At 42.0% G+C, this 22,781-nt stretch overlaps 1 protein-coding gene across 1 annotated transcript in view; it reads left to right on the forward strand.

Moving 5' to 3' along the window:
* Positions 1 to 22,781, forward strand: part of LOC126413214 (myrosinase 1-like) — a 100,005-nt gene that overhangs the window by 12,714 nt on the left and 64,510 nt on the right. Inside the window, exon 2 of the mRNA XM_050083111.1 lies at positions 19,111 to 19,244. Coding sequence (XP_049939068.1) covers positions 19,111 to 19,244 — 134 coding nt within the window. The remainder of the gene's footprint in view (positions 1 to 19,110; positions 19,245 to 22,781) is intronic.

The following is a 22,781-nucleotide window of genomic DNA, read 5'->3' on the forward strand; positions in this document are numbered from 1 at the left end:
GCTACTTGCATGGGGGCTTAATTATTAAATTTGAAAATCACTTTTTATTTTTGGTAGCTGTATGTCCGATTGCGCTGTGTCTCGTAAACGGTTGGCCCTGACTAGTATTATTGCGCAATCTGTCTGCATAGAACAACAACAAAGAATGAAATGAAAATTTTCGTTAACACAATTAAATAATTAAGTCCCCAGCAACTATAAAACCTACGAAACCAAAGCACAAGTGTAATTGTTCTGTGTGTGGGAGTGTGACTCAACGTACACATCTGGCACGGTTCTTCTTCAACAAGACAAGAAATTTTAAATACCATTTTATACTGACGCTGATTAAAAAAAATTAGAAATACTATAAATCCGCAAGAAAACCAGAATTACACTCTAATACAAGAACACACGCCAGATGCTTTGTTGACTGAACCTGTAATGCTGCATTATTTAAGACATTGAGATAATAAAAAGAAAAGGAAACATTTTTTTCTTTTACCTTCATATATTGACGAAAATCACTCTAATCATTACTATATATCTCCACACCGACTCGCTACTACCACATCTCAACAAGAACTTTTCAGTACCACATCTCAGCAAGCACTCCCTGCTACGAGTTCTCAACAAGCACTTTTCACTAGCACATCTCAACAAGCACTACTTACTACGAGTTCTCCCCAAGCACTGCCAGTGGAGGCGGCCTGAATAATAGTCATGGCGCAATCTCTGGCGCAGTGGCTCAGTGTAGCCACCTTTCATATGCCCCTCATCCACGGGCCAGAATTTGATGGTATTTTTGCCAGCATTGGTGGTGAAAATACCACCAAATTCGTCCACAAAAATACAGACAAAAATAAAAGATAATATTAATACGTAAATATCACATAATTAGATGAAATTTGGGCTTTGCACTAACCTTTCAATAACCTAATATATAAAATACAGTAAGCAATACAATTTCTTTCATACATGTGACTTTACATAGTAGTTCACACAATACACAAAAAATCAGTTTATACAAATGTTCACATAAAATGCTTTCAATGATTAGTTCCAGCAGTAGCACCCAGCAATGGTCAACAGGTGCAGACACCAACAAGTGACATTATTTCAGTAGAAGCAGTTCATCAGTGTCACCCAGTAATGTTGACAGGTGCAGACACCAACAAGTGACATTATTTCAGTAGAAGCAGTCCATCAGTGGCACCCAGCAATGTTGAACAGGTGCACACAGCAACAGGTGACATCATTTCAGTAGAAGCAGTTAATCAGTGGCACCCAGCAATGTTGAGCAGGTGCAGACAGCAACAAGTGACATTATTTCAGTAGAAGCAGTCCATCAGTGGCACCCAGTAATGTTGAGCAGGTGCAGACAGCAACAAGTGACATCATTTCAATAAAAGCAGTTCCATCAGTTGCACCCAGCAATGTTGAACAGGTGCAGACACCAACAAGTGACATTATCTCAGTACAAGCAGTCCATCAGTGGCACCCAGCAATGTTGAGCAGGTGCAGACAGCAACAAGTGACATTATTTCACTAGAAGCAGTTCCGTCTTTGGCACCCAACAAAGTTGAGTAGGTCCAGAGAGCAGTCCATAATATTCACTATCACTGATCACACTGTTCATCAGAGTTTATAAGCAGAAATTAAACATGTCCTAGTGGCACCAATCATGTAAAAAAGTACAAGTAACAGTCCATAATATTCACTATCCTAATCACACAGTTCATCAGCAGAAATTAATCATTTCTAAGTGGCACCCATTATGTTGAAAAAGTGCAGGTAACAGTCCATAATATTCACTATCACTAATCACACAGTTCATCAGCAGAAATTAAACATTTCTAAGTGGCACCCATCAATGTTGAACAAGTGCAGGTAACAGTTCATAATATTCACCATCACTAATCAGACAGTTCAGGCATGAACAATAGTTTGAATACACATACAAATGCTTTTACACACTAAACATACAAATCATAACAAACACACAAATGATGTCAGATACTTGTCATTTTAACTATTACAAATACTCAAATATCAGTAAACCTATAATATTTATGGGTGTCAGTGCAAGCCACTACAAACAAATAAAATAATATTTAGGAGATAGGTGGGTAGGATTAGGAAAGGAAAACACACAAAACACACTCACTCATCTTTCATCCACATTAAGTACTACTGTGTAATTGAATAGTGTCAACTGTGTAAATGCAATTTTGCCAAAATTTGATGTTCATCTTGTGTATCAAGTAGTAGTGGCAGCAATGTATAACAGTCAATAATAGTTAAGTCAACGTCATAGTCATCATGTCAAGACCAATGTTTGCCAAGCCAGATCAAAATGTACGGTTGCTGAACAACTGTCAGTGAGCCAAGATATGCAATTACTTCCTCTCTCCAAAAAAAATATATACTGCTTATTGACTTAACAAAGTGTGTGTAGACAATCTTCCTTCTACTTGAGTGTTCTAGTTTGCTATCTTCATCCTCCTTGTTCCATATAGACCAACAAAAAAACTATGCACCTCACTTACTTTACCTCTTATCCACCAAAACTCCAATAATCATCAGCATCACATAATCTCAATACTTCAATAATACCTCTTACGTCGATACATATAAATCTTATCATCAATATCATTTACCTTACCTCTTGTCCACAAAAACTCCAATAATTATCAACTTCACATAATCTCAATAATACCTCAATAATATCTCTTCAATACGTCGACACATATAAACCTTATCGCCAATATAATTTCACTTCCATAACAACTCTTTCCTCTAGTCAGTCTCCTCGAACAAGTACAGATAAAATCCTAATGCAAACCTCATCATCCTATACAATCCGAAGACACACTGTCAACACACAACCTCTGTGTAATCCATCTGACCCAAATCTTCTACTCATTATGAATTATAAACAAAAGAAATGCATACATGACCTCTAACAGACTTAGTTCGAATAACTCTCAGTAATTAAGTACGATTACGGAGTGTGAATGATCATAATATTTCACAGTGTGTACACCACTTCAAGAATTATGGCAAACAGAAGCGAACATGTGGAGTATTTCTTGTGTCAAGTGTCACTTCCTATTTCAATTGCTCACGAAAAAAGCAGTGTAATAACTGTCAATGGTCTAAACCTAGTTTTGGTATGTCATGTCGTTAGCTTCCTTCCTATTAGCATATATTTATACAGCTTTCATAAAACCTCCAGCTCATGTGATTTCTATGAAGTTTCTTGTACTAATGTCGTTTATGTCGAATTATAGCAGTTCATTTTCTTATCTTAAAAAATAAAAGGCACTGAGCGTAAGCAAAACATGCAATAGCGAGTAAATATACCAGTAGAGAACAGAATGTCAACAAGTGGATGCAGCACAATTCTTACAACGAGGCTCCGTCAAGCGAACAATCTATAATTAATACAATAGTGTGACCTAAACTCTATGTTCATACACAGTATATCAGCATTTCTATATACCAAATTAAAGAGTAGTTATGACAACAAAACAGAAATGTGTAAATATGCAATCCATAAGCAAGGCAGCAAATACGTTATCTAACATAATAAACAGGTCATTAGCATCATATCAGCATAAGCAAATAAATGTTCATATGTAATCTTAATAAGTAAACATGAAGGCGCAAGCAGATAAATCACAAAGTATAACTTACATACATAATCACAGTCAGCACAATTAATCAGGTTACAATTATAATTTAAATAAATAAGCACAGCAGGCACATAATAGAAAAATATGACATCAGTGAAAAAGCAGTGCAGCCAAGCGATGCATAATATACACAAGTTACAACCCAGTTCATTAATAATCATTGTCAAAATCAGTTAACGTACGCAAGCACGTCGCTTCACAAGTAATTTCATAGAACATGAAATTTAGCACAAAGTATGAATCACGTAATCGCGAGCAGCAAATTACGTCTAAAGTACGTACCTAAGTGGAAATATGTTACCTGGAAAATAAACTCAATTAATAGTTACCTTTTTAGTTTATTAGTTTCTTCTTGGAAATTACATTCTTTCTGAAATTTTCTCGATAGTAAGTCCTCTTAACGTCGGAGACACACAGAATTTACCTGAAGTTCTTAAATATTTTATAAAACCGTATCCTGAAAAATACTGAATGTTAATAACATAATTCATCAAGTCACTATAGCTTTATACTGAATTTAATCGGAGGAATTAAACTGTGTATTTGTTTACGGCTGTCAGTGCATTCGCACTGAGCGCTCGATCGGCTGTAGGCTCGTGACGTAGGAAGTAATTGTTTGCGGTCAACGACTGCCTTGTGCGGCGCGCAGACTTGACTGTTGCTTTGAGTATGTGCCGCCGCCAAAACACAGCGCGGTATCCTTGTATTCTCTGCATGTTTACAGGTAGCTGTTAGTTTCTCTAAAGTACGTCATTCCACAAAAATTTTAACGTTAGATATATGATGTATTCCCTTAGAGCGTCGTGATTTAAGAGTTTCTACTTCAACAGTGTTATCATGTATAATTTTGCGAATTCTATATGGACCGTTATAAAGCAGAAAAAAATTGCGACACAAGCCCTTTCCTTTCTGAGACAAACGGTGAGACTTAATTAACACCTTCTGACCAACTGACAAGATTTTTAAACGACCAGGATGTTTAGCTGATTTTTTTCTTCTAGCAGCCGCAGATGCAATATTTTGCAGAGCCATGTTCACAACTTCAGAATGCCCCAGTTTCCGTGAAGGCGGAAAAGGAACGATTTCAGATATGCGATTTGTCGGTGCTTTGTTTTTTAATATCAGTATTGGCGGTAAAGAAGTTGAGTCATTAGGAAGTTCATTCAGAATGTTTTGAAAAATATGAAGATACTGATCCCACATTCTGTGATTCTGATGACAATAAAGACGACACAATTTATTGATTTCCTTCATCCATCTCTCTGAAGCGTTAGATTGAGGGTGAAAAAGTGAAATGAAAATTGGTTTAATTTTACGACGCCGTAGAGTACGAAGCCAAATTTTAGAACGAAACTGTGATCCCTTATCTGATATAACCTTATCAACATGACCAACTTCTTTAAGAAAATGGTTAATGAAAGCATTAGATACTGAACGAGCTGTTGCTTTGCGTAAAGGTGTAAAACACACATATTTTGATATCAGCTCCACTGCTACGAAAATGTACGCAAAACCATTAGTAGAACGAACCACTGGACCGAACAAATCGACTGCAGCCATGTCCTTTAATTTCGCTGGAATGATAGGAAACAACGGTGCTCTGTGAGAAATTGTTGGCGGCTTAGCCTTTGACATACTTTGCATTTGGCCAGAACAGATCGAATACGTTTTTCCATATTACTGAAGTAGCAATTTTCCCGTAATTTATGAAAGCATTTTCTGGGGCCAAAGTGTGCATAACTGAAATGCGTATACCAAATCAGCTTATTAACCCACTCATTAGGAATACAAACTAACCAAACAGAGTTGTCGACCGATTTTCGTTTAAAAAGAATGTCATTGCGAACTAAATAATGCTGTCTGATCGCTACGCTTTCCTTTCTCCTCCACTTCCCCTTAATGTCCTTCCAGATTGGATCCTTATTTTGCTCCTTAGCAATGTCCTGGAGCGAAGACGAAATAAAGTTCTCAAACGCAACACCTTGAATATACATCAAACAATAATTGTTTTCTATGCAGTCCTCTTCAGCACTTTGTTTCAAACCCATAGGTGCACGTGATAAAGCATCAGCAACAATATTTGAAGAACCCTGTATGTAAACAATACTAAAATCAAATTCCTGTAGGTACAACGCCCATCGTGACAATCTGCCATGAGTTAATTTTGTCGACATAAGAAATTCCAGAGCTCGATGATCGGTGTAAACCTTGGTATGTCTGCCAAACAAAAATGTCCGAAATTTTGTAAAAGCCCAAACAACAGCCAAAGCTTCAAGTTCCGTAATCGAATAATTCTTTTCTGATTTAGAGAGAACACGACTTCCAAATGCAATAGTCTTCTGCACTACAACGCCGTTTTCTTCTATCTCTTGAAATAAATGAGCACCTAGGCCTTTGTATGATGAGTCCGTCGCCAAACAAAAATCTTTAGATAAATCCGGATGTGAAAGAAGTGGAGCAGCAACTAAAGCATCACGAAGCTGTTCAAATTCTGACTGAGCTTCCTTATCCCAACACCAATTACATTTCTTTCCAGATAGTTCACATAAACGAGGTGTGGCCAAATTGTCCAACCTAACAAAGCGTCTAAGAAACTTACAGACACCAAGGAAACTACGAACATCACGTTTTGTGGTAGGAACAGCATAATTACGAATAGCGTCTAATTTCTCTGGATCAGGGAGAATACCTTCTGTAGAAATAATGTGACCGAGAAATTTCACCTGAGAACGACCAAATTCAGATTTTTCCAAGTTCACTGTAATGCCAACTCGTGCAAAAATACGTAATAATGAATCCAAAATTTTGTTGTGTTCACTCCAAGAACGTTTAGCAATAAGAATATCGTCAACATATGAAGTAATATTGTCACGAAGATAAACAGGTAAGATTTCGTTTAAACTACGAATGAATGCTACAGAAGATACAGTAAGTCCAAACGGTAATTTCCGAAATCACTTTTAGGTAAAATAGTCATATCCGGTTATTGTTTATCTACTGTCTAGATAGATTGATAGTCGAAGAGTTGTTTTGACAGATGCAAAGAATAGTAAAAGAGTAGGCAGCGGTGCAGAAAACTAAAAGGGAAATAGCACCACTACAGCTCGGGGCCCTATGCACGCTACGGCACATATTAACTTAGTGTAGTGAATCCCCTGAGACTTTAATAGCCGCACATAATTTCCAGTTTGTGACTTAGTGGCCAGTTCCGTGGAAGTGCGTACATAAATTGATCTAACCATGAACATGGATGTATGTCATTCTTAGAATTACGAAAGATCTTAAATTTCCGAACAGTCAAAAAGTGCTTATAGTCAAAGTTTTCGCCTCGTGGCGACAAAGACCTACCGCGTCTGTCCCAGTCCCAATGACGATTATTGTTAAATTCACGCGACTGGCGCTCTCTTGTTGCATCCCGTAAATGAAACAAATTATTTTCTTCAAACCCCTCTGGTATCTGTGATTCTAAATTTCTTTTGCTGTCTTTTCCTACTATTTCGCCTTCAATTTGTTTGACTTGCTTTTTTAATGCCTCAAATTCCCTTTTCACGCGTTCATTAAATTTTCCCTGATTTTCAACATGCTTATTTATGTTCTGATACTCTTCGGTTTCTGCAAATGGCAATGGTGCTGTAACATCTGAATCTCTGTCCCCATTTAAACTAAGACTTGTGAGTTTATCTGAAATCTCCTCAACTCTTTCCGATAAATCACCTATTTGTTCTTTCTGTTTATTTACGTCTTCCGTAAGTGTCGCGACTCGGGTTTCAGTATTAACACATTTGGTAGTTAACTGTTCATATTGTTGTGTTAGGTTATTTATTCTGTCATTTGGTACGGATTCCTCAATTCTCTCAAATATTTCTTCCTTATCGTGCGCGCGTTGTAAATTTAACTCTGAAAATTTCTGTACTATCACGCGATCTCTTTCCTCCTGTTCTCTATCCTGTTCCTTTTGTCTGATTTCTACTGCAATTAATCTATTATTGTGAGCATTCAAAATTGGTTGTACTTCTTCTCTGATTTCTTTCTTTAATTCATCTTTCATATTTTTGAAACATGTCCCTATTCGTGAATCTAACCGTGTTTCCATTGATCCCATCTCAGTTCTAATTGTTCCTATCTGTGATCCCACTGAGTCTAACCGTGTTTCCATTGTTCCCATACCAGTTGTAATTGTTCCTATCTCTGTTTTAATTGTTCCTATTTGTGAGTCTAACCGTGTTGCCAAAGTTCCCATCTCTGTTTTAATTGTTCCTATTTGTGAATCTAACCGTGTTTCCATTCGTGCTCCCAAATTTAATATAGCACTCATCAACTGCTCCATAACTTCTGTCGTTAATCACGTATTCTGTGCATTTTCAGATTGAGAAAAATTTTGAAATGGTTCCGGACTATCTTCCCGACTTATTAAATTGTCTTCAACACCATTATTCATGATACTGTTGTCCTGTGTTGGCGAGTTCGCCATGTCAACAATTTCGTCATTCTCACTATTCATCATTTTCGCCTTTTTCATCATCGCGTAATCATTTACAAAACATACAAAACTCGTCACAATACGAAAATTACAGAGAATATAACATGTTATCACCAACAATACCATTCACACGATATGCTTCCCTCAAACACGATTAACGAACAATTGAAATAATTGCACTAAATTATCAAACCCGTAGACAAGACAACAACAAAAAATAAATTTTGAAAAATACCATTAGAAGAATGCCAATTACCAAATCTACACATGCAATATAGACTACAATTACTAAACTACAAATTACTACAACAATACTACTGTCTACTATTTTTACAATCAGAAGATTCCAAGGGACGATCCGAAGCAGCGGTTGGCACGTGCATGGGGGCTTAATTATTATTAAATTTGAAAATAATTTTTAATTTTGGTGGCTGTAAGTCCGATTACGCTGTTTCGTAAACGGTTGGCCCTGACTAGTTTTATTACGCAATCTGACTGCATAGAACAACCACAAAGAATGAAATGAAAATTTTCGTTAACACAATTAATTAATTAAGTCCCCAGCAACTATAAAACCTACGAAACCAAAGCACAAGTGTAATTGTTCTGTGTGTGGGAGTGTGACTCAACATACACATCTGGCACGGTTCTTCTTCAACAAGACAAGAAATTTTAAATACCATTTATACTGACGTGATAAAAAAAAATTAGAAATACTATAATTGCGCAAGAAAACCAGAATTACACTCTAATACAAGAACACACGCCAGATGCTTTGTTGACTGAACCTGTAATGCTGCATTATTTAAGACATTGAGATAATAAAAAGAAAAGGAAAAATTTTTTTCTTTTACCTTCGTATATTGACGAAAATCACTCTAACCATTACAATATATCTCCACACCGACTCGCTACTACCACATCTCAACAAGAACTTTTCAGTACCACATCTCAGCAAGCACTCCCTGCTACGAGTTCTCAACAAGCACTTTTCACTAGCACATCTCAACAAGCACTACTTACTACGAGTTCTCCCCAAGCACTGCCAGTGGAGGCGGCTGAATAATACTCTTTGGTGCAATCTCTGGCGCAGTGGCTCAGTGTAGCCACCTTTCATACTCTGTAGCAATTCTGGACGTATGGGATGTCGCATTGTCCTGCTGGAACTGCCCATGTCCGTCGGAATGCACAATGGACATGAATGGGTGCAGGTGATCAGACGTACGTGCTTACGTGCATTTCACCTGTCAGAGTCATATCTAGACGTATCAGGGGTCCCAATCAACTGCACGCATCGCACACCATTACAGACCCTCCACCAGCTTGAACAGTCCACAGCTGACATCCATGGTCCATGGATTCATGAGGTTGTCTCCATACACATACACGTTAATCCGCTCTATACAATTTGAAACGAGACTCGTCCGACAAGGCAATATATTACCACCCATCGACAGTCCAATGTCGGTGTTGACAGGCCCAGGCGAGGCACAAAACTTTGCGTCGTGCAGTCATCAAGGGTACACAAGTGGCTTTCGGCTCCGAAAGCCCTTATCGATGATGTTTCGTTGAATCGTACGACCGCTGACACTTGTTAATGGCCCAGCATTGAAATCTGCAGCTATTTGTGGAAGGATGGCACTTCTGTCACATTGAACGATTCTCTTCAGTCTTCGTTGGTCCCGTTCTTGCAGGATCTTTTTCCGGCCGCAGCGGTGTCGGAGATTTGATGTTTTACCAGATTCCTGATACATTGATGAAATGGCCGTACGGGAAAATCCCCATTCCATCGCTACCTCGGAGATACTGTGTCCCATCGCTCTTGCGCCGACTATAAATGACGTTCAAACTCATTTAGGTCTTGATAACCTGCCATTGTAGCAGTAGTAACCGATCTGACAACTGTGCCAGACTCTTGTTGTCTTATATAGGCGTTGCCGACCGCAGCACCGTATTCTGGCTGTTTATGTATCTCTGTATTTGGATATGCATGCCTATACCACTTTCTCTGGCGTTTCAGTGCACATCTGTGGACAGGTATAGCTATACATGTCATGCATTCGTGATTTTCTTTTATCCTGAACAGTCGATCATGGACAAATAATCCAGAAGTATCTAAACCAAAAACAATGTACATCTGTGGAATATCATGCTCGTATAAGTGGAAATGCTACAGAATGACTAATCAGTGTCCGGCAGACCAATCATTGTTCCCCTGTGAACTTAATCACGTGATGACCTTTCACTGTTGGACACCGAAGCGAAACACTGGCGCTTAGCATCAGGTTTCCTCATCGTTTGACGTCCCTTCACTCCTCTTGAGTGTTACTTCGGTCGCCTAATCCGTAAGGGTTTACTTCATAGTGATACAACGAATAGTCTCTCATCTTGCGGAGAGTCAGTCTTAAGAAATACATTCGACTTTATTGGTATAAGAAAAATGGTAGTGTGGTCACGCTCTACATCAAAGGAGGGCATGTTTAGATACGTTCCAGTATCTTTGCAATATTTATCTGTATGGTAACATCAACGAATGTAGTTCGGTGGAAAAAGCAAAGAAAAGGAGATAAGAAATAATTATTTTCCTCATTATCAGCGCCAAGAATGCTACAACATTATCCTGTTTGCTTCCTGTCAGGGACTATTTAGTCGTAGTTGCTTTTCTTCGCCTTGGAATAACACTCATTAACATTCTCGGTTGTTTGTTGTTATTTATTTTCCCCTATATTTTAACACTCAGTTGTTCCCTCCAGTACAGATAAATTATTCCGTAATTTCTCAAAACCTATAGTGTCATCCTGTCATTTTTTCTGCTTCTTTTTGTCGACACATTCCTTCCCTCAGCGATTCTGCGGAGAACCTCCTTATTTCTTATTTTCTCAGTCCACCGTCCTCCTGAAACATTCTGTGTTTCTGACAGTCCAAGATTCATTTTGATACACTTGCATCAACAAAAATTTCTTTATCGAATTAATCTCAATTATCGATACTAGCAGAATTCTTATAATGAAGAATACACTGAGGTGGCAAAGTCATGGGATACCTCCTAATATTGTGCTGGACCTCCTTTTGCCCGGCATAGGGCAGCAAGTCGACGCAGCGTGGACTCAACAAGTCGTTGGAAGTCAGCTGCAGAAATATTGAGCCATATTGTCTCCGTAAGCGTCCCTAATTGCGGATTTTGAGACCTCTTGATTATGTCTCATAAATATTCGATGAGATTCGTGTTGGGAGATCTGGGGGGGAGGGCAGACCATTCTCTCGATTTGTTCAAAATTTTCTTCAAACCATCGCGAACATTTGTGGCGCGGTGACATGACTTACTGGCATCTGTGAAGGAGGAGGAGGATATTAGTGTTTAACGTCCCGTCGACAACGAGGTCATGAGAGACGGAGCGCAAGCTCGGGTGAGGGAAGGATGGGGAAGGAAATCGGCCGTGCCCTTTCAAAGGAACCATCCCGACATTTGCCTGAAGCGATTTAGGGAAATCACGGAAAACCTAAATCAGGATGGCCGGAGACGGGATTGAACCGTCGTCCTCCCGAATGCGAGTCCAGTGTGCTAACCACTGCGCCACCTCGCTCGGTGGCATCTGTGAAAACTGCGTCGGTGTTTGCGAATACGAAGTCAATCAATGGTTGCAAGTGGTCTCCAGCCAGCCGAGCATTAACATTTCCAATCAATTGTCGGTTCAGCTGTACCAAAGAACTCAGTCCATTCCATGTAAACAGATCTCACCCAATTCTGGAGTCATCGTCAGCTTGCACAGTGCCTTGTTGACAACATGTGTCCATGGCTTCGTGAGCTCTGAGCCACACTCGAACCCTGCCATGAGTTGTTACCAACTGAAATCGGAACTCATCTGACCAGGCCACGGTTTTGCTGTCGTCCAGGGGCCAACTGATGTGATCACGAGTCCAGGAGAGGCGTTGCAGGCGACGTCGTGCAGTTAGCAAGGGCAGTCACGTCGGTCGTCTGTTGCCAGAGCCCCATAACGCCAAATTTCGCTGCCAAATTTCGTCTGACGATGATTCCTCCGGTTGTTTCACACAGTGTTGCTTGTCTGTTAGCTCTGTCTACTCGAAGCAAACACTACTATTCTCGGTCGTTAAGTGAAGGCCGTCGGCCCCTGCATTGTCCGTGGTTCGAGGTAATGCCTGAAATTTGTTATTCTCGGCACACTTTTAACACGGTGAATCTCAGAATACTGAATTCAATAACAATTTCCGAAATGGAATCTCCCATGCGTCTAGCTCCAACTACCATTCCGCAGCCGCGTGGGATTGGCCGAGCGGTCTACAGCGCTGCAGTCACGGGCTGTGCGGCTGGTCCCTGCGGAGGTTCGAGTACTCCGTCGGGCATGGGTGTGTGTGTTTGTCCTTAGGGTAATTTAGGTTAAGTAGTGTGTAAGCTTAGGGACTGATGACCTTAGCAGTTAAGTCCCATAAGATTTCACACACATTTGAACATTTGAACCATTCCGCATTCAAAGTCTGTTAATTCCCTCCGTGCGGCCATAATCACGTCGTAAATCTTTTCATGTGACTCACCGAGTAAAATGACAGCTCCGCTGATGGACGGCCCTTTTATTCATCGTTCACGCAATACTACCACCATCCGCAAACGTGCATATCGCTACCACATGAATATTGTCACCTGAGTGTAACACTGATGGTTATCCTAATTCGCAATTGCGAATTCATTTAATGTGAATTTAATTTAGTTTCTTGTTAAAATATCCTTTTACGTGTTTCTTGCTGTACTTGTAAAGCATTACTTTGCTTCCTAGATAGCAGAATTTCTTCATTTCGTCTAATACATGGTTCACACATTTTATGTTAAGACTGTCAGAAGTCTCATTTCTGCTGCTACTCAAGACTTTACTCTTTCTTTGCTGTGCCCTCAATTCGTCTTTTGGCCGGTCACGATGACCGAGCGGTTCTAGGCGCTACAGTCTGGAACCGCGCGACCGCTACGGTCGCAGGTTCGAATCCTGCCTCGGGCATGGATGTGTGTCAAGTCCTTAGGCTACTTAGGTTTAAGTAGTTTAAAGTTCTAGGGGACTGATAACCTCAGAAGTTAACTCCCATAGCGCTCAGAGCCATTTGAACTATTTTGAATTCGTCTTTTGTGCTCAGTAGATTGTTGATTAAATTCTACAATTTCTGTACTCTACCTCACTTTCACACGGTGGAAAACTGACTTGGGTGATTTTTATGATTAAATCCGTTAATCCTCAATTATAACCCCACCTCTGAATCTTTCTTTCTTTACCTCTGCCACAAGTAGACTGAATACCACAGGAGTGAGACTGCATCCCTGAATCATCTCTCTTTTAATCCGACCACTTTGGCAGTCCGTTCCTGTGTTTCCCATTAAGATCTTGCACGTATTGAATTACCAGCGGAAAATACTCCTAGAGCACAAAAAAAGGAATATTCTGTTGAAACTTTCTGGCAGATTAATACTGTGTGCCCGACCGAGACTCGAACTCGGGACGCCGGCCGTGGTGGTCTCGCGGTTCTAGGCGCTCAGTCCGGAACCGCGCGACTGCTACGGTCGCAGGTTCGAATCCTGCCTCGGGCATGGATGTGTGTGATGTCCTTAGGTTAGTTAGGTTTAAGTAGTTCTAAGTTCTAGGGGACTGATGGCCACAGATGTTAAGTCCCATAGTGCTCAGAGCCATTTGAACCATTTTTTTTTGAACTCGGTACCTTTGCCTTTCGCGGGCAAGTGCTCTACCATCTGAGCTCCCGAAGCTGTGAGGACCGGGCGTGAGTCGTGCTTCGGTAGCTCAGATGGTAGAGCACTTGCCCGCGAAAGGCAAAGGTCCCGAGTTCGAGTCTCGGTCGGGCACACAGTTTTAATCTGCCAGGAAGTTTCATATCAGCGCACACTCCGCTGCAGAGTGAAAATCTCATTCTGGAATATTCTGTTGTTTAAAAGGCTCTGACTGAAAAGTGGTGTACCAGCTGCCTCATTACCTTCCTCGCCACTTTAAAAATTTTCCAAAAATTTCGGTATGGGGACGTATTCGCGCTCTTTTTAACATGCAGCTCACCTCTCATTCTCGCGAGCTCCCTTAAGTGTGACTCGCTCACGCCTACTAGTTCATCGCAGTAAGTCGCTCATACCCACCCTCTCCCACTCTTATCCGTTCTCCCTCACTCATTCAACCTAACTCATTGTCATCATTTCTTTGTGTCTCTCTGTCACTGTCTCCTGCCTACTGTCTGCTGTCCTACTACTGCTGGCTCGCCTCACTGTCACCATCTCACTCCAGCTCTCTCTTATCGCTACTATCTCATTCATTCCTTCCCCGTTGGTTTCTTCTCACTGTCACTATCTCGCTCCTACTCATTCTCATTGCCGTAGATTGTTGTCACTCTTTATCACTGGCTCTCTCCTTCTCTTTATTCTGCTCCCAATAGCACTGTGCCCTATACTCTTCTCCTAGCACCAGCACTGTTCTCTCACTGTCAACTATGTTCCACTGCATCCCTGTCTTTCTCTCACACTGCCATTGTCTCCTTCGCTGTTTCTATACTACAATCGCAGTCTAATATCTTCCAGTATTTCTTACTTTTAAGTCTCTTTCACACTGACACTGTCTGCTTCAAAAATGTACAAATATGTTTGCATACCATAATTTTTGAGAAAATTTTTAAAAGTGCAGAGGACGGTAGAACGAGATAGATGGAATCCCACTTTTGAGTCAGAACCTTTTAAATAGCATATTCGTCTTATTTGTTAACAGATAGGCGTATTTTTGGACTGAATGCCTTCTTTTTCTTTCTACAGCTGGGCATGTCACTCATATGAAAAGAAATTTACCGGTCAGTAAAACTCTGATAGTTTACTTACGTGAAATTGAAATAACACAAACAAAAATTTTGCGTGTGCCTTATGACTACAACTCAGGATTCCAAGAACAATTATGATGATAACAGAGACGCTTTGCATCACATTTCTCCGTGTTACGACGCTTTACAAACCACGTTCTCGTCTCACACCGGATTTACCTGCGTATTTTACGTGTACATGAAATGTAACTTTGAACCTCCGTGCCCCGGAAAAGAATGAAGATATCAAGAAAATTTTCAAGGATCTTCGAGATCGAGACCCTAGGAACATATCGTAAAAATTACAGTCATTTGCTATGCGTGACCGTCTTGGAAATAACTGCTCGGTTTTGATACCCAAAAACCATGTTTTTGGGATATTTCTCGATATCGGATAAAGATTTTAGAAAATGCTTAGAGAATATACCGTTAACATTTGAGTAATCTTTTGCTGCTAGTTATCTCGCTATTCGCTACTGACGATGAAATATGGTGAAAGATGCTTTTTTCGTGTTTTCTCAGAAACCGTAAATGAACTAAATGGTACCTCCATGAGACTCCAGCGTAGGCTACATCCAATGAAGAAAGAACCAACCGATTTGTTTCATTTACCTAATCTGGAGGAAGTGTGTAATGATCAAACTTTGGCCCACTACTATAGGGTAGCTACGATAAGACGATCCTTCTGTTGGGTATGCAAATGATCCCCAGTCCAAATGGCTATCCAAAACAACTTGATCATCCGTTTCCATCACCAACAGAGCACCAGATCTGCGCCCCGGGAATATCCCGCTTTTATGCTCGGCATTTTGGAACATAAGTTTCTTTAATTTGCGTCTATGGTCACAATCGTTTTTGTTTAACAGATTACCGGTTTCGGTCTTTAATGACCATCATCAGATCTGCAGCAAAAATAGGAAAAATATGAATACACTCGCAAACTGTATACAGCTTAAGAACAATACATAGAGCATATTGAAAAGTAGTACCGACAAAATTTACATTTGTGCGCTTTAAATATGAAGAGGCATACTTGTTTCATAAAATCATTGTCCTAATGTACTGCAGCTATAGTGGAGTCGTCAAATGTTAAATGCGGAATCAGCACCAGCATCGTCAAATACATATAAACCACATCACATGCACGAGGCATGTTGTCAATAGCACTACTGTTTAAAACAAGCTGCCGTACAGTAACCACAAGATGTTTGTGTTGCAAGTTGACCAGATGTCGCTAATGTCGGCATACACTAGTTCTCAATAATTAATTGACACAGCGAAAATAAAAGGGAGATACAATAGTTAAAGTCTGTAATAAGCTTATAAAGCATAAAAGGTGTTACAGTAATAAAAAGCAATAAAAAGAAGAACACGACAAAAGTAATATTGTTAAAAAGACGAAGAGTTAAAAAACGGTGGTTGACATACGCTCTATTGTCAATATTCTAGACAATGACATAAATATTAAACACCATTGATATTGCATCGGGTAATATTAAACAACATAAAACAAATCGCTAAAGGAGCCACAAATGAAAGAAAATATAGTTCCGCACATAATCAGCGCCCTCTGTTAGCGCTAACGCCAGAATTCCGCACAGGCGGGAAGTAGTTGGAGGAACGTGAACCGGCAGAGGGTCCTTGGACCCTGCGGTACTCTGTTGCAAGAATAGAACGATAAAAGTCCGTAACAGTGGATGATCTACATTATCTGATTAATACAGTCTATGAAATGAATAAAGAAGGAACAAGAACCTACTAGAGTCATGCGTAAAACGTATGAAAACGAAGTAAATATGTGATGCGCTCAATAATAGGTGAACTTGCGAACACACTATATATAACAAAGGCGTGCAGTGATTAGGGCAAAACAATTATTGCTGTTACGATACCGCAGCTTCTGAAATTTTGGAACATATTGGTAGCATACGTCTGTGTGTCAAAGGATTTGAAACATCTTGCATCTCCTTATATTGCTGGACACTTCTCTACACTGATAAATCCTATGAAAACAATTAGTTTCCCTTGAGTCTTTCCACCATTATCCAATACGACCCCAGGACTTTTTCTCTCTGTTACCTCTACTTTCTCTAACAGATCGTCATCTGTATATTCTCCCGATCAGAAATGTGGCTGCGTGGTCTGTCAAACTTACGCAGTAGTTCGTACATTCATCTGCCCTCGCTAGCTTTCTTCGAGATTGTGTAAATGATCTCTTTCTCTCTCTCTCTCTCTCTCTCTCTCTCTATATATATATATATATATATATACACTCCTGGAAATTGAAATAAGAACACCGTGAATTCATTGTCCCAGGAAGGGGAAACTTTATTGACACATTCCTGGGGTCAGATACATCACATGATCACACAGACAGAACCACAGGCACATAGACACAGGCAACAGAGCATGCACAATGTCGGCACTAGTACAGTGTATATCCACCTTTCGCAGCAATGCAGACTGCTATTCTCCCATGGAGACGATAGTAGAGATGCTGGATGTAATCCTGTGGAACGGCTTGCCATGCCATTTCCACCTGGCGCCTCAGTTGGACCAGCGTTCGTGCTGGACGTGCAGACCGCGTGAGACGACGCTTCATCCAGTCCCAAACATGCTCAATGGGGGACAGATCCGGAGATCTTGCTGGCCAGGGTAGTTGACTTACACCTTCTAGAGCACGTTGGGTGGCACGGGATACATGCGGACGTGCATTGTCCTGTTGGAACAGCAAGTTCCCTTGCCGGTCTAGGAATGGTAGAACGATGGGTTCGATGACGGTTTGGATGTACCGTGCACTATTCAGTGTCCCCTCGACGATCACCAGTGGTGTACGGCCAGTGTAGGAGATCGCTCCCCACACCATGATGCCGGGTGTTGGCCCTGTGTGCCTCGATCGTATGCAGTCCTGATTGTGGCGCTCACCTGCACGGCGCCAAACACGCATACGACCATCATTGGCACCAAGGCAGAAGCGACTCTCATCGCTGAAGACAACACGTCTCCATTCCTCCATTCACGCCTGTCGCGACACCACTGGAGGCGGGCTGCACGATGTTGGGGCGTGAGCGGAAGATGGCCTAACGGTGTGCGGGACCGTAGCCCAGCTTCATGGAGACGGTTGCGAATGGTCCTCGCCGATACCCCAGGAGCAACAGTGTCCCTAATTTGCTGGGAAGTGGCGGTGCGGTCCCCTACGGCACTGCGTAGGAGCCTACGGTCTTGGCGTGCATCCGTGCGTCGCTGCGGTCCGGTCCCAGGTCGACGGGCACGTGCACCTTCCGCCGACCACTGGCGACAACATCGATGTACTGTGGAGACCTCACGCCCCACGTGTTGAGCAATTCGGCGGTACGTCCACCCGGCCTCCCGCATGCCCACTATACGTCCTCGCTCAAAGTCCGTCAACTGCACATACGGTTCACGTCCACGCTGTCGCGGCATGCTACCAGTGTTAAAGACTGCGATGGAGCTCCGTATGCCACGGCAAACTGGCTGACACTGACGGCGGCGGTGCACAAATGCTGCGCAGCTAGCGCCATTCGACGGCCAACACCGCGGTTCCTGGTGTGTCCGCTGTGCCGTGCGTGTGATCATTGCTTGTACAGCCCTCTCGCAGTGTCCGGAGCAAATATGGTGGGTCTGACACACCGGTGTCAATATGTTCTTTTTTCCATTTCCAGGAGTGTATATATATATATATATATATATATATATATATATATATATATATATATATATATAAAATGAATGTGCTGACGATAAATAAATAATGGCACTAAATGAATTAGTCTAATTTAAAATTATTACTGTTTCTTTGGAAGGCAATTTGTACTCCTACGTGCGCCCTCTATATTTCTGTACCTCGCTCCTTTCTAAACGGAAATTAGACTCATCGAAGATTTTTTTCAAGTTTTCTCTCTTGTAATACCTATGTCTAGTTATTCTAGCACACTAAAGAGGCAGCCTTACCGATTGATACTTAAGAAACTGAAATTTGGACCAACTCTTACAATGTACCATTGCTGCAAACAGTATTCTGACATTTGTTTAGGACTGTACCCGTATACAGCAGAAATATTTTACGGTGATTGCTGCGACGTGTTGCAGGCAAAGGAGTGAGCATCTGGGACACCTTGACGCACGACAGCTCGCAGTACATTAACGACGGATCCAACGGCGACGTAGCGAGCGACTCCTACCACAAGTATGAGGAGGACGTGCAGCTGGTCAGAGCTTTAGGGGTGAGCTGAGCACACGTGGTGCATTACATGCGTGCGGAATATGTCTGGTGTTGCTTAGTCGTTATTGCTTTTATTATTATTGGTAGTACTCTGAGGCACAGTTTGGTCATCAATTACAAAACGAAAAGCTCTACAAAAACTTGTGAGCTCTAGCTATTATACAAATACAGACAACATTTACTCTCTTCTCAAGCAAAGTATTAAGTTATAGTAATAACATGCAGCCGAATGCCTGGATTTAACTAAGACAGGACAAACAAAAAGTATAGAAAAGAATGCGAGGAATAGCCTGTGAAGAATATTTATCTCAATAAAATACATCGGCATGATTTATTTTTTGGAGGAGTGTGCGCTGATTTGAAACTTCCTGGCAGAGACTCGAACGTGCTGCGTCATCAATTGTTACATTTACTGTGGACATAATTGAATGTGTTTGCTCATCATTAGGATTAAAGTCATTACTAGTGGTCGGTACGCACTGATTATCTGTAACTACACGATTATCACTATTGCACTGAGTGTCGCTAGTATGATCGGTCAAATTATTCGAGTCGGCTTTTTCACTCATTGCACATCGCGATGTACTGTTAGCAGTTTTTCGCGGCATTATCATAAATCAAAGTTAAGCACAAAATGAAACAAAGACAAAGCAAAAATGGAACAAATACAATTACAACAAAGAGCAATAAATTGCCGATGATATATGAAGGAAAGAGTGACAAATTAGTAAATGCGTTGCGCCAGGTGCAAACTACATTTAATATTAAGTAAATAAGAGCAGATATATAACTGACTACCTCTCAGAAATTCGCAAAGAAAATACGATCCTGGCCGGTTGTCGACAAGTGTAACCTCCCCACAAAATAAATTCCGTAACCTCCCAACAGTAAAAACAGTAATTATTTATATCATTCACACTTAGCGTAACCTTCCAATAATATAATGTGACTAATCTATCAATAATAAAAAATGTGACTCATTTATAACCTTTCAATAATATAATTGACTGTGAATTTAAACTGGTAAATTTAGAACGTCAGCAGTGCTGCGTCATGGCGCTGAAAATTCATTCTGAATAAATTGAAAAATCTTACCTCAATAAGGTCGCCGGATAACGCGTATATATCTGCTCCTATAAGAAATTTTTGTGGCATAGCCCAGTGCAATGCTGGCCGATAGATTTGTCATGTATAAAAAGAAACAACTGATTTTTCCTTTCAATAATCGGGATGACCAAGGATTGGAGAAATTAGTAAAATCTTTAAATTGAAATGAATGATCGTCAAAAGTTACTTTTTATGAGAAAGATTATTATTAAGAGATTATTTTTAAAACATTTACATGGGACTTGAGATAACAATACTACATATGCGCGAGGCTGCTTTTACCTTATACACTCCTGGAAATTGAAATAAGAACACCGTGAATTCATTGTCCCAGGAAGGGGAAACTTTATTGACACATTCCTGGGGTCAGATACATCACATGATCACACTGACAGAACCACAGGCACATAGACACAGGCAACAGAGCATGCACAATGTCGGCACTAGTACAGTGTATATCCACCTTTCGCAGCAATGCAGGCTGCTATTCTCCCATGGAGACGATCGTAGAGATGCTGAATGTAGTCCTGTGGAACGGCTTGCCATGCCATTTCCACCTGGCGCCTCAGTTGGACCAGCGTTCGTGCTGGAGGTGCAGACCGCGTGAGACGACGCTTCATCCAGTCCCAAACATGCTCAATGGGGGACAGATCCGGAGATCTTGCTGGCCAGGGTAGTTGACTTACACCTTCTAGAGCACGTTGGGTGGCACGGGATACATGCGGACGTGCATTGTCCTGTTGGAACAGCAAGTTCCCTTGCCGGTCTAGGAATGGTAGAACGATGGGTTCGATGACGGTTTGGATGTACCGTGCACTATTCAGTGTCCCCTCGACGATCACCAGTGGTGTACGGCCAGTGGTGGAGATCGCTCCCCACCCCACACCATGATGCCGGGTGTTGGCCCTGTGTGCCTCGGTCGTATGCAGTCCTGATTGTGGCGCTCACCTGCACGGCGCCAAACACGCATACGACCATCATTGGCACCAAGGCAGAAGCGACTCTCATCGCTGAAGACGACACGTCTCCATTCGTCCCTCCATTCACGCCTGTCGCGACACCACTGGAGGCGGGCTGCACGATGTTGGGGCGTGAGCGGAAGACGGCCTAACGGTGTGCGGGACCGTAGCCCAGCTTCATGGAGACGGTTGCGAATGGTCCTCGCCGATACCCCAGGAGCAACAGTGTCCCTAATTTGCTGGGAAGTGGCGGTGCGGTCCCCTACGGCACTGCGTAGGATCCTACGGTCTTGGCGTGCATCCGTGCGTCGCTGCGGTCCGGTCCCAGGTCGACGGGCACGTGCACCTTCCGCCGACCACTGGCGACAACATCGATGTACTGTGGAGACCTCACGCCCCACGTGTTGAGCAATTCGGCGGTACGTCCACACGGCCTCCCGCATGCCCACTATACGCCCTCGCTCAAAGTCCGTCAACTGCACATACGGTTCACGTCCACGCTGTCGCGGCATGCTACCAGTGTTAAAGACTGCGATGGAGCTCCGTATGCCACGGCAAACTGGCTGACACTGACGGCGGCGGTGCACAAATGCTGCGCAGCTAGCGCCATTCGACGGCCAACACCGCGATTCCTGGTGTGTCCGCTGTGTCGTGCGTGTGATCATTGCTTGTACAGCCCTCTCGCAGTGTCCGGAGCAAGTATGGTGGGTCTGACACACCGGTGTCAATGTGTTCTTTTTTCCATTTCCAGGAGTGTATTACAACGCTCAGGCTCCGCCATCGCTCCACCACGACCGGCCCAGCTAACACGATACACCAGACAGCTCGCTAGCAACTACTTACTCCTCTTGCAGTCAACACTGCTCTTTGGTCTGAGATTCTCTTATAGCTTACATATCGCAGGCAGCGCGTGAGCAATACATCGAAATTACATCTGCTCGAGTGCGCTAGCAACAAAAATCTTTAATCATGGACCTCTTACAGGTGGTCAGCACACCGCTCTTCCGGCCGCTGTCAACTTTTATGACCGGAGGCGCCATGTCTCAATCAAGCAGCTCGTTAATCCTGTGGTGCATGAATTTCACTGCAGTGGACAACTTTTAATGGTCAATTCTCTGGCGTTTTCAGTCAGTCATGACGCTGAAAATGCATGCAGGACACAACACCAGTAGGGAGTGCTCACTGCAGTAAACTGTGTGCATTTGCAGCCTTATGACTGACTGAAAATGCCAAAGAAACGACCATTAACAGACGTCCACTGTAGTGGACGCTATGCTCCACAGGGTTAACTTGCGTCACAGGGGATGAGTACACCCCGCTTTCCAGCAGCGCTCCGCAGATTCGGACGGTGATCCATCCAAGTGATAGCCAAGTCCGAAAGCGCTTAACTTCTATGAACTGATGGAAACTGGTGTTACCACTGCGGCAAGGCCGTTGGCAGAGAGTATAATAACTGATTATTTTTTCAAGAG

The sequence above is a fragment of the Schistocerca serialis genome, chromosome 7, assembly GCF_023864345.2.
Source record: "Schistocerca serialis cubense isolate TAMUIC-IGC-003099 chromosome 7, iqSchSeri2.2, whole genome shotgun sequence".
In the NCBI taxonomy this organism is placed as follows: Eukaryota; Metazoa; Arthropoda; class Insecta; order Orthoptera; family Acrididae; genus Schistocerca; species Schistocerca serialis.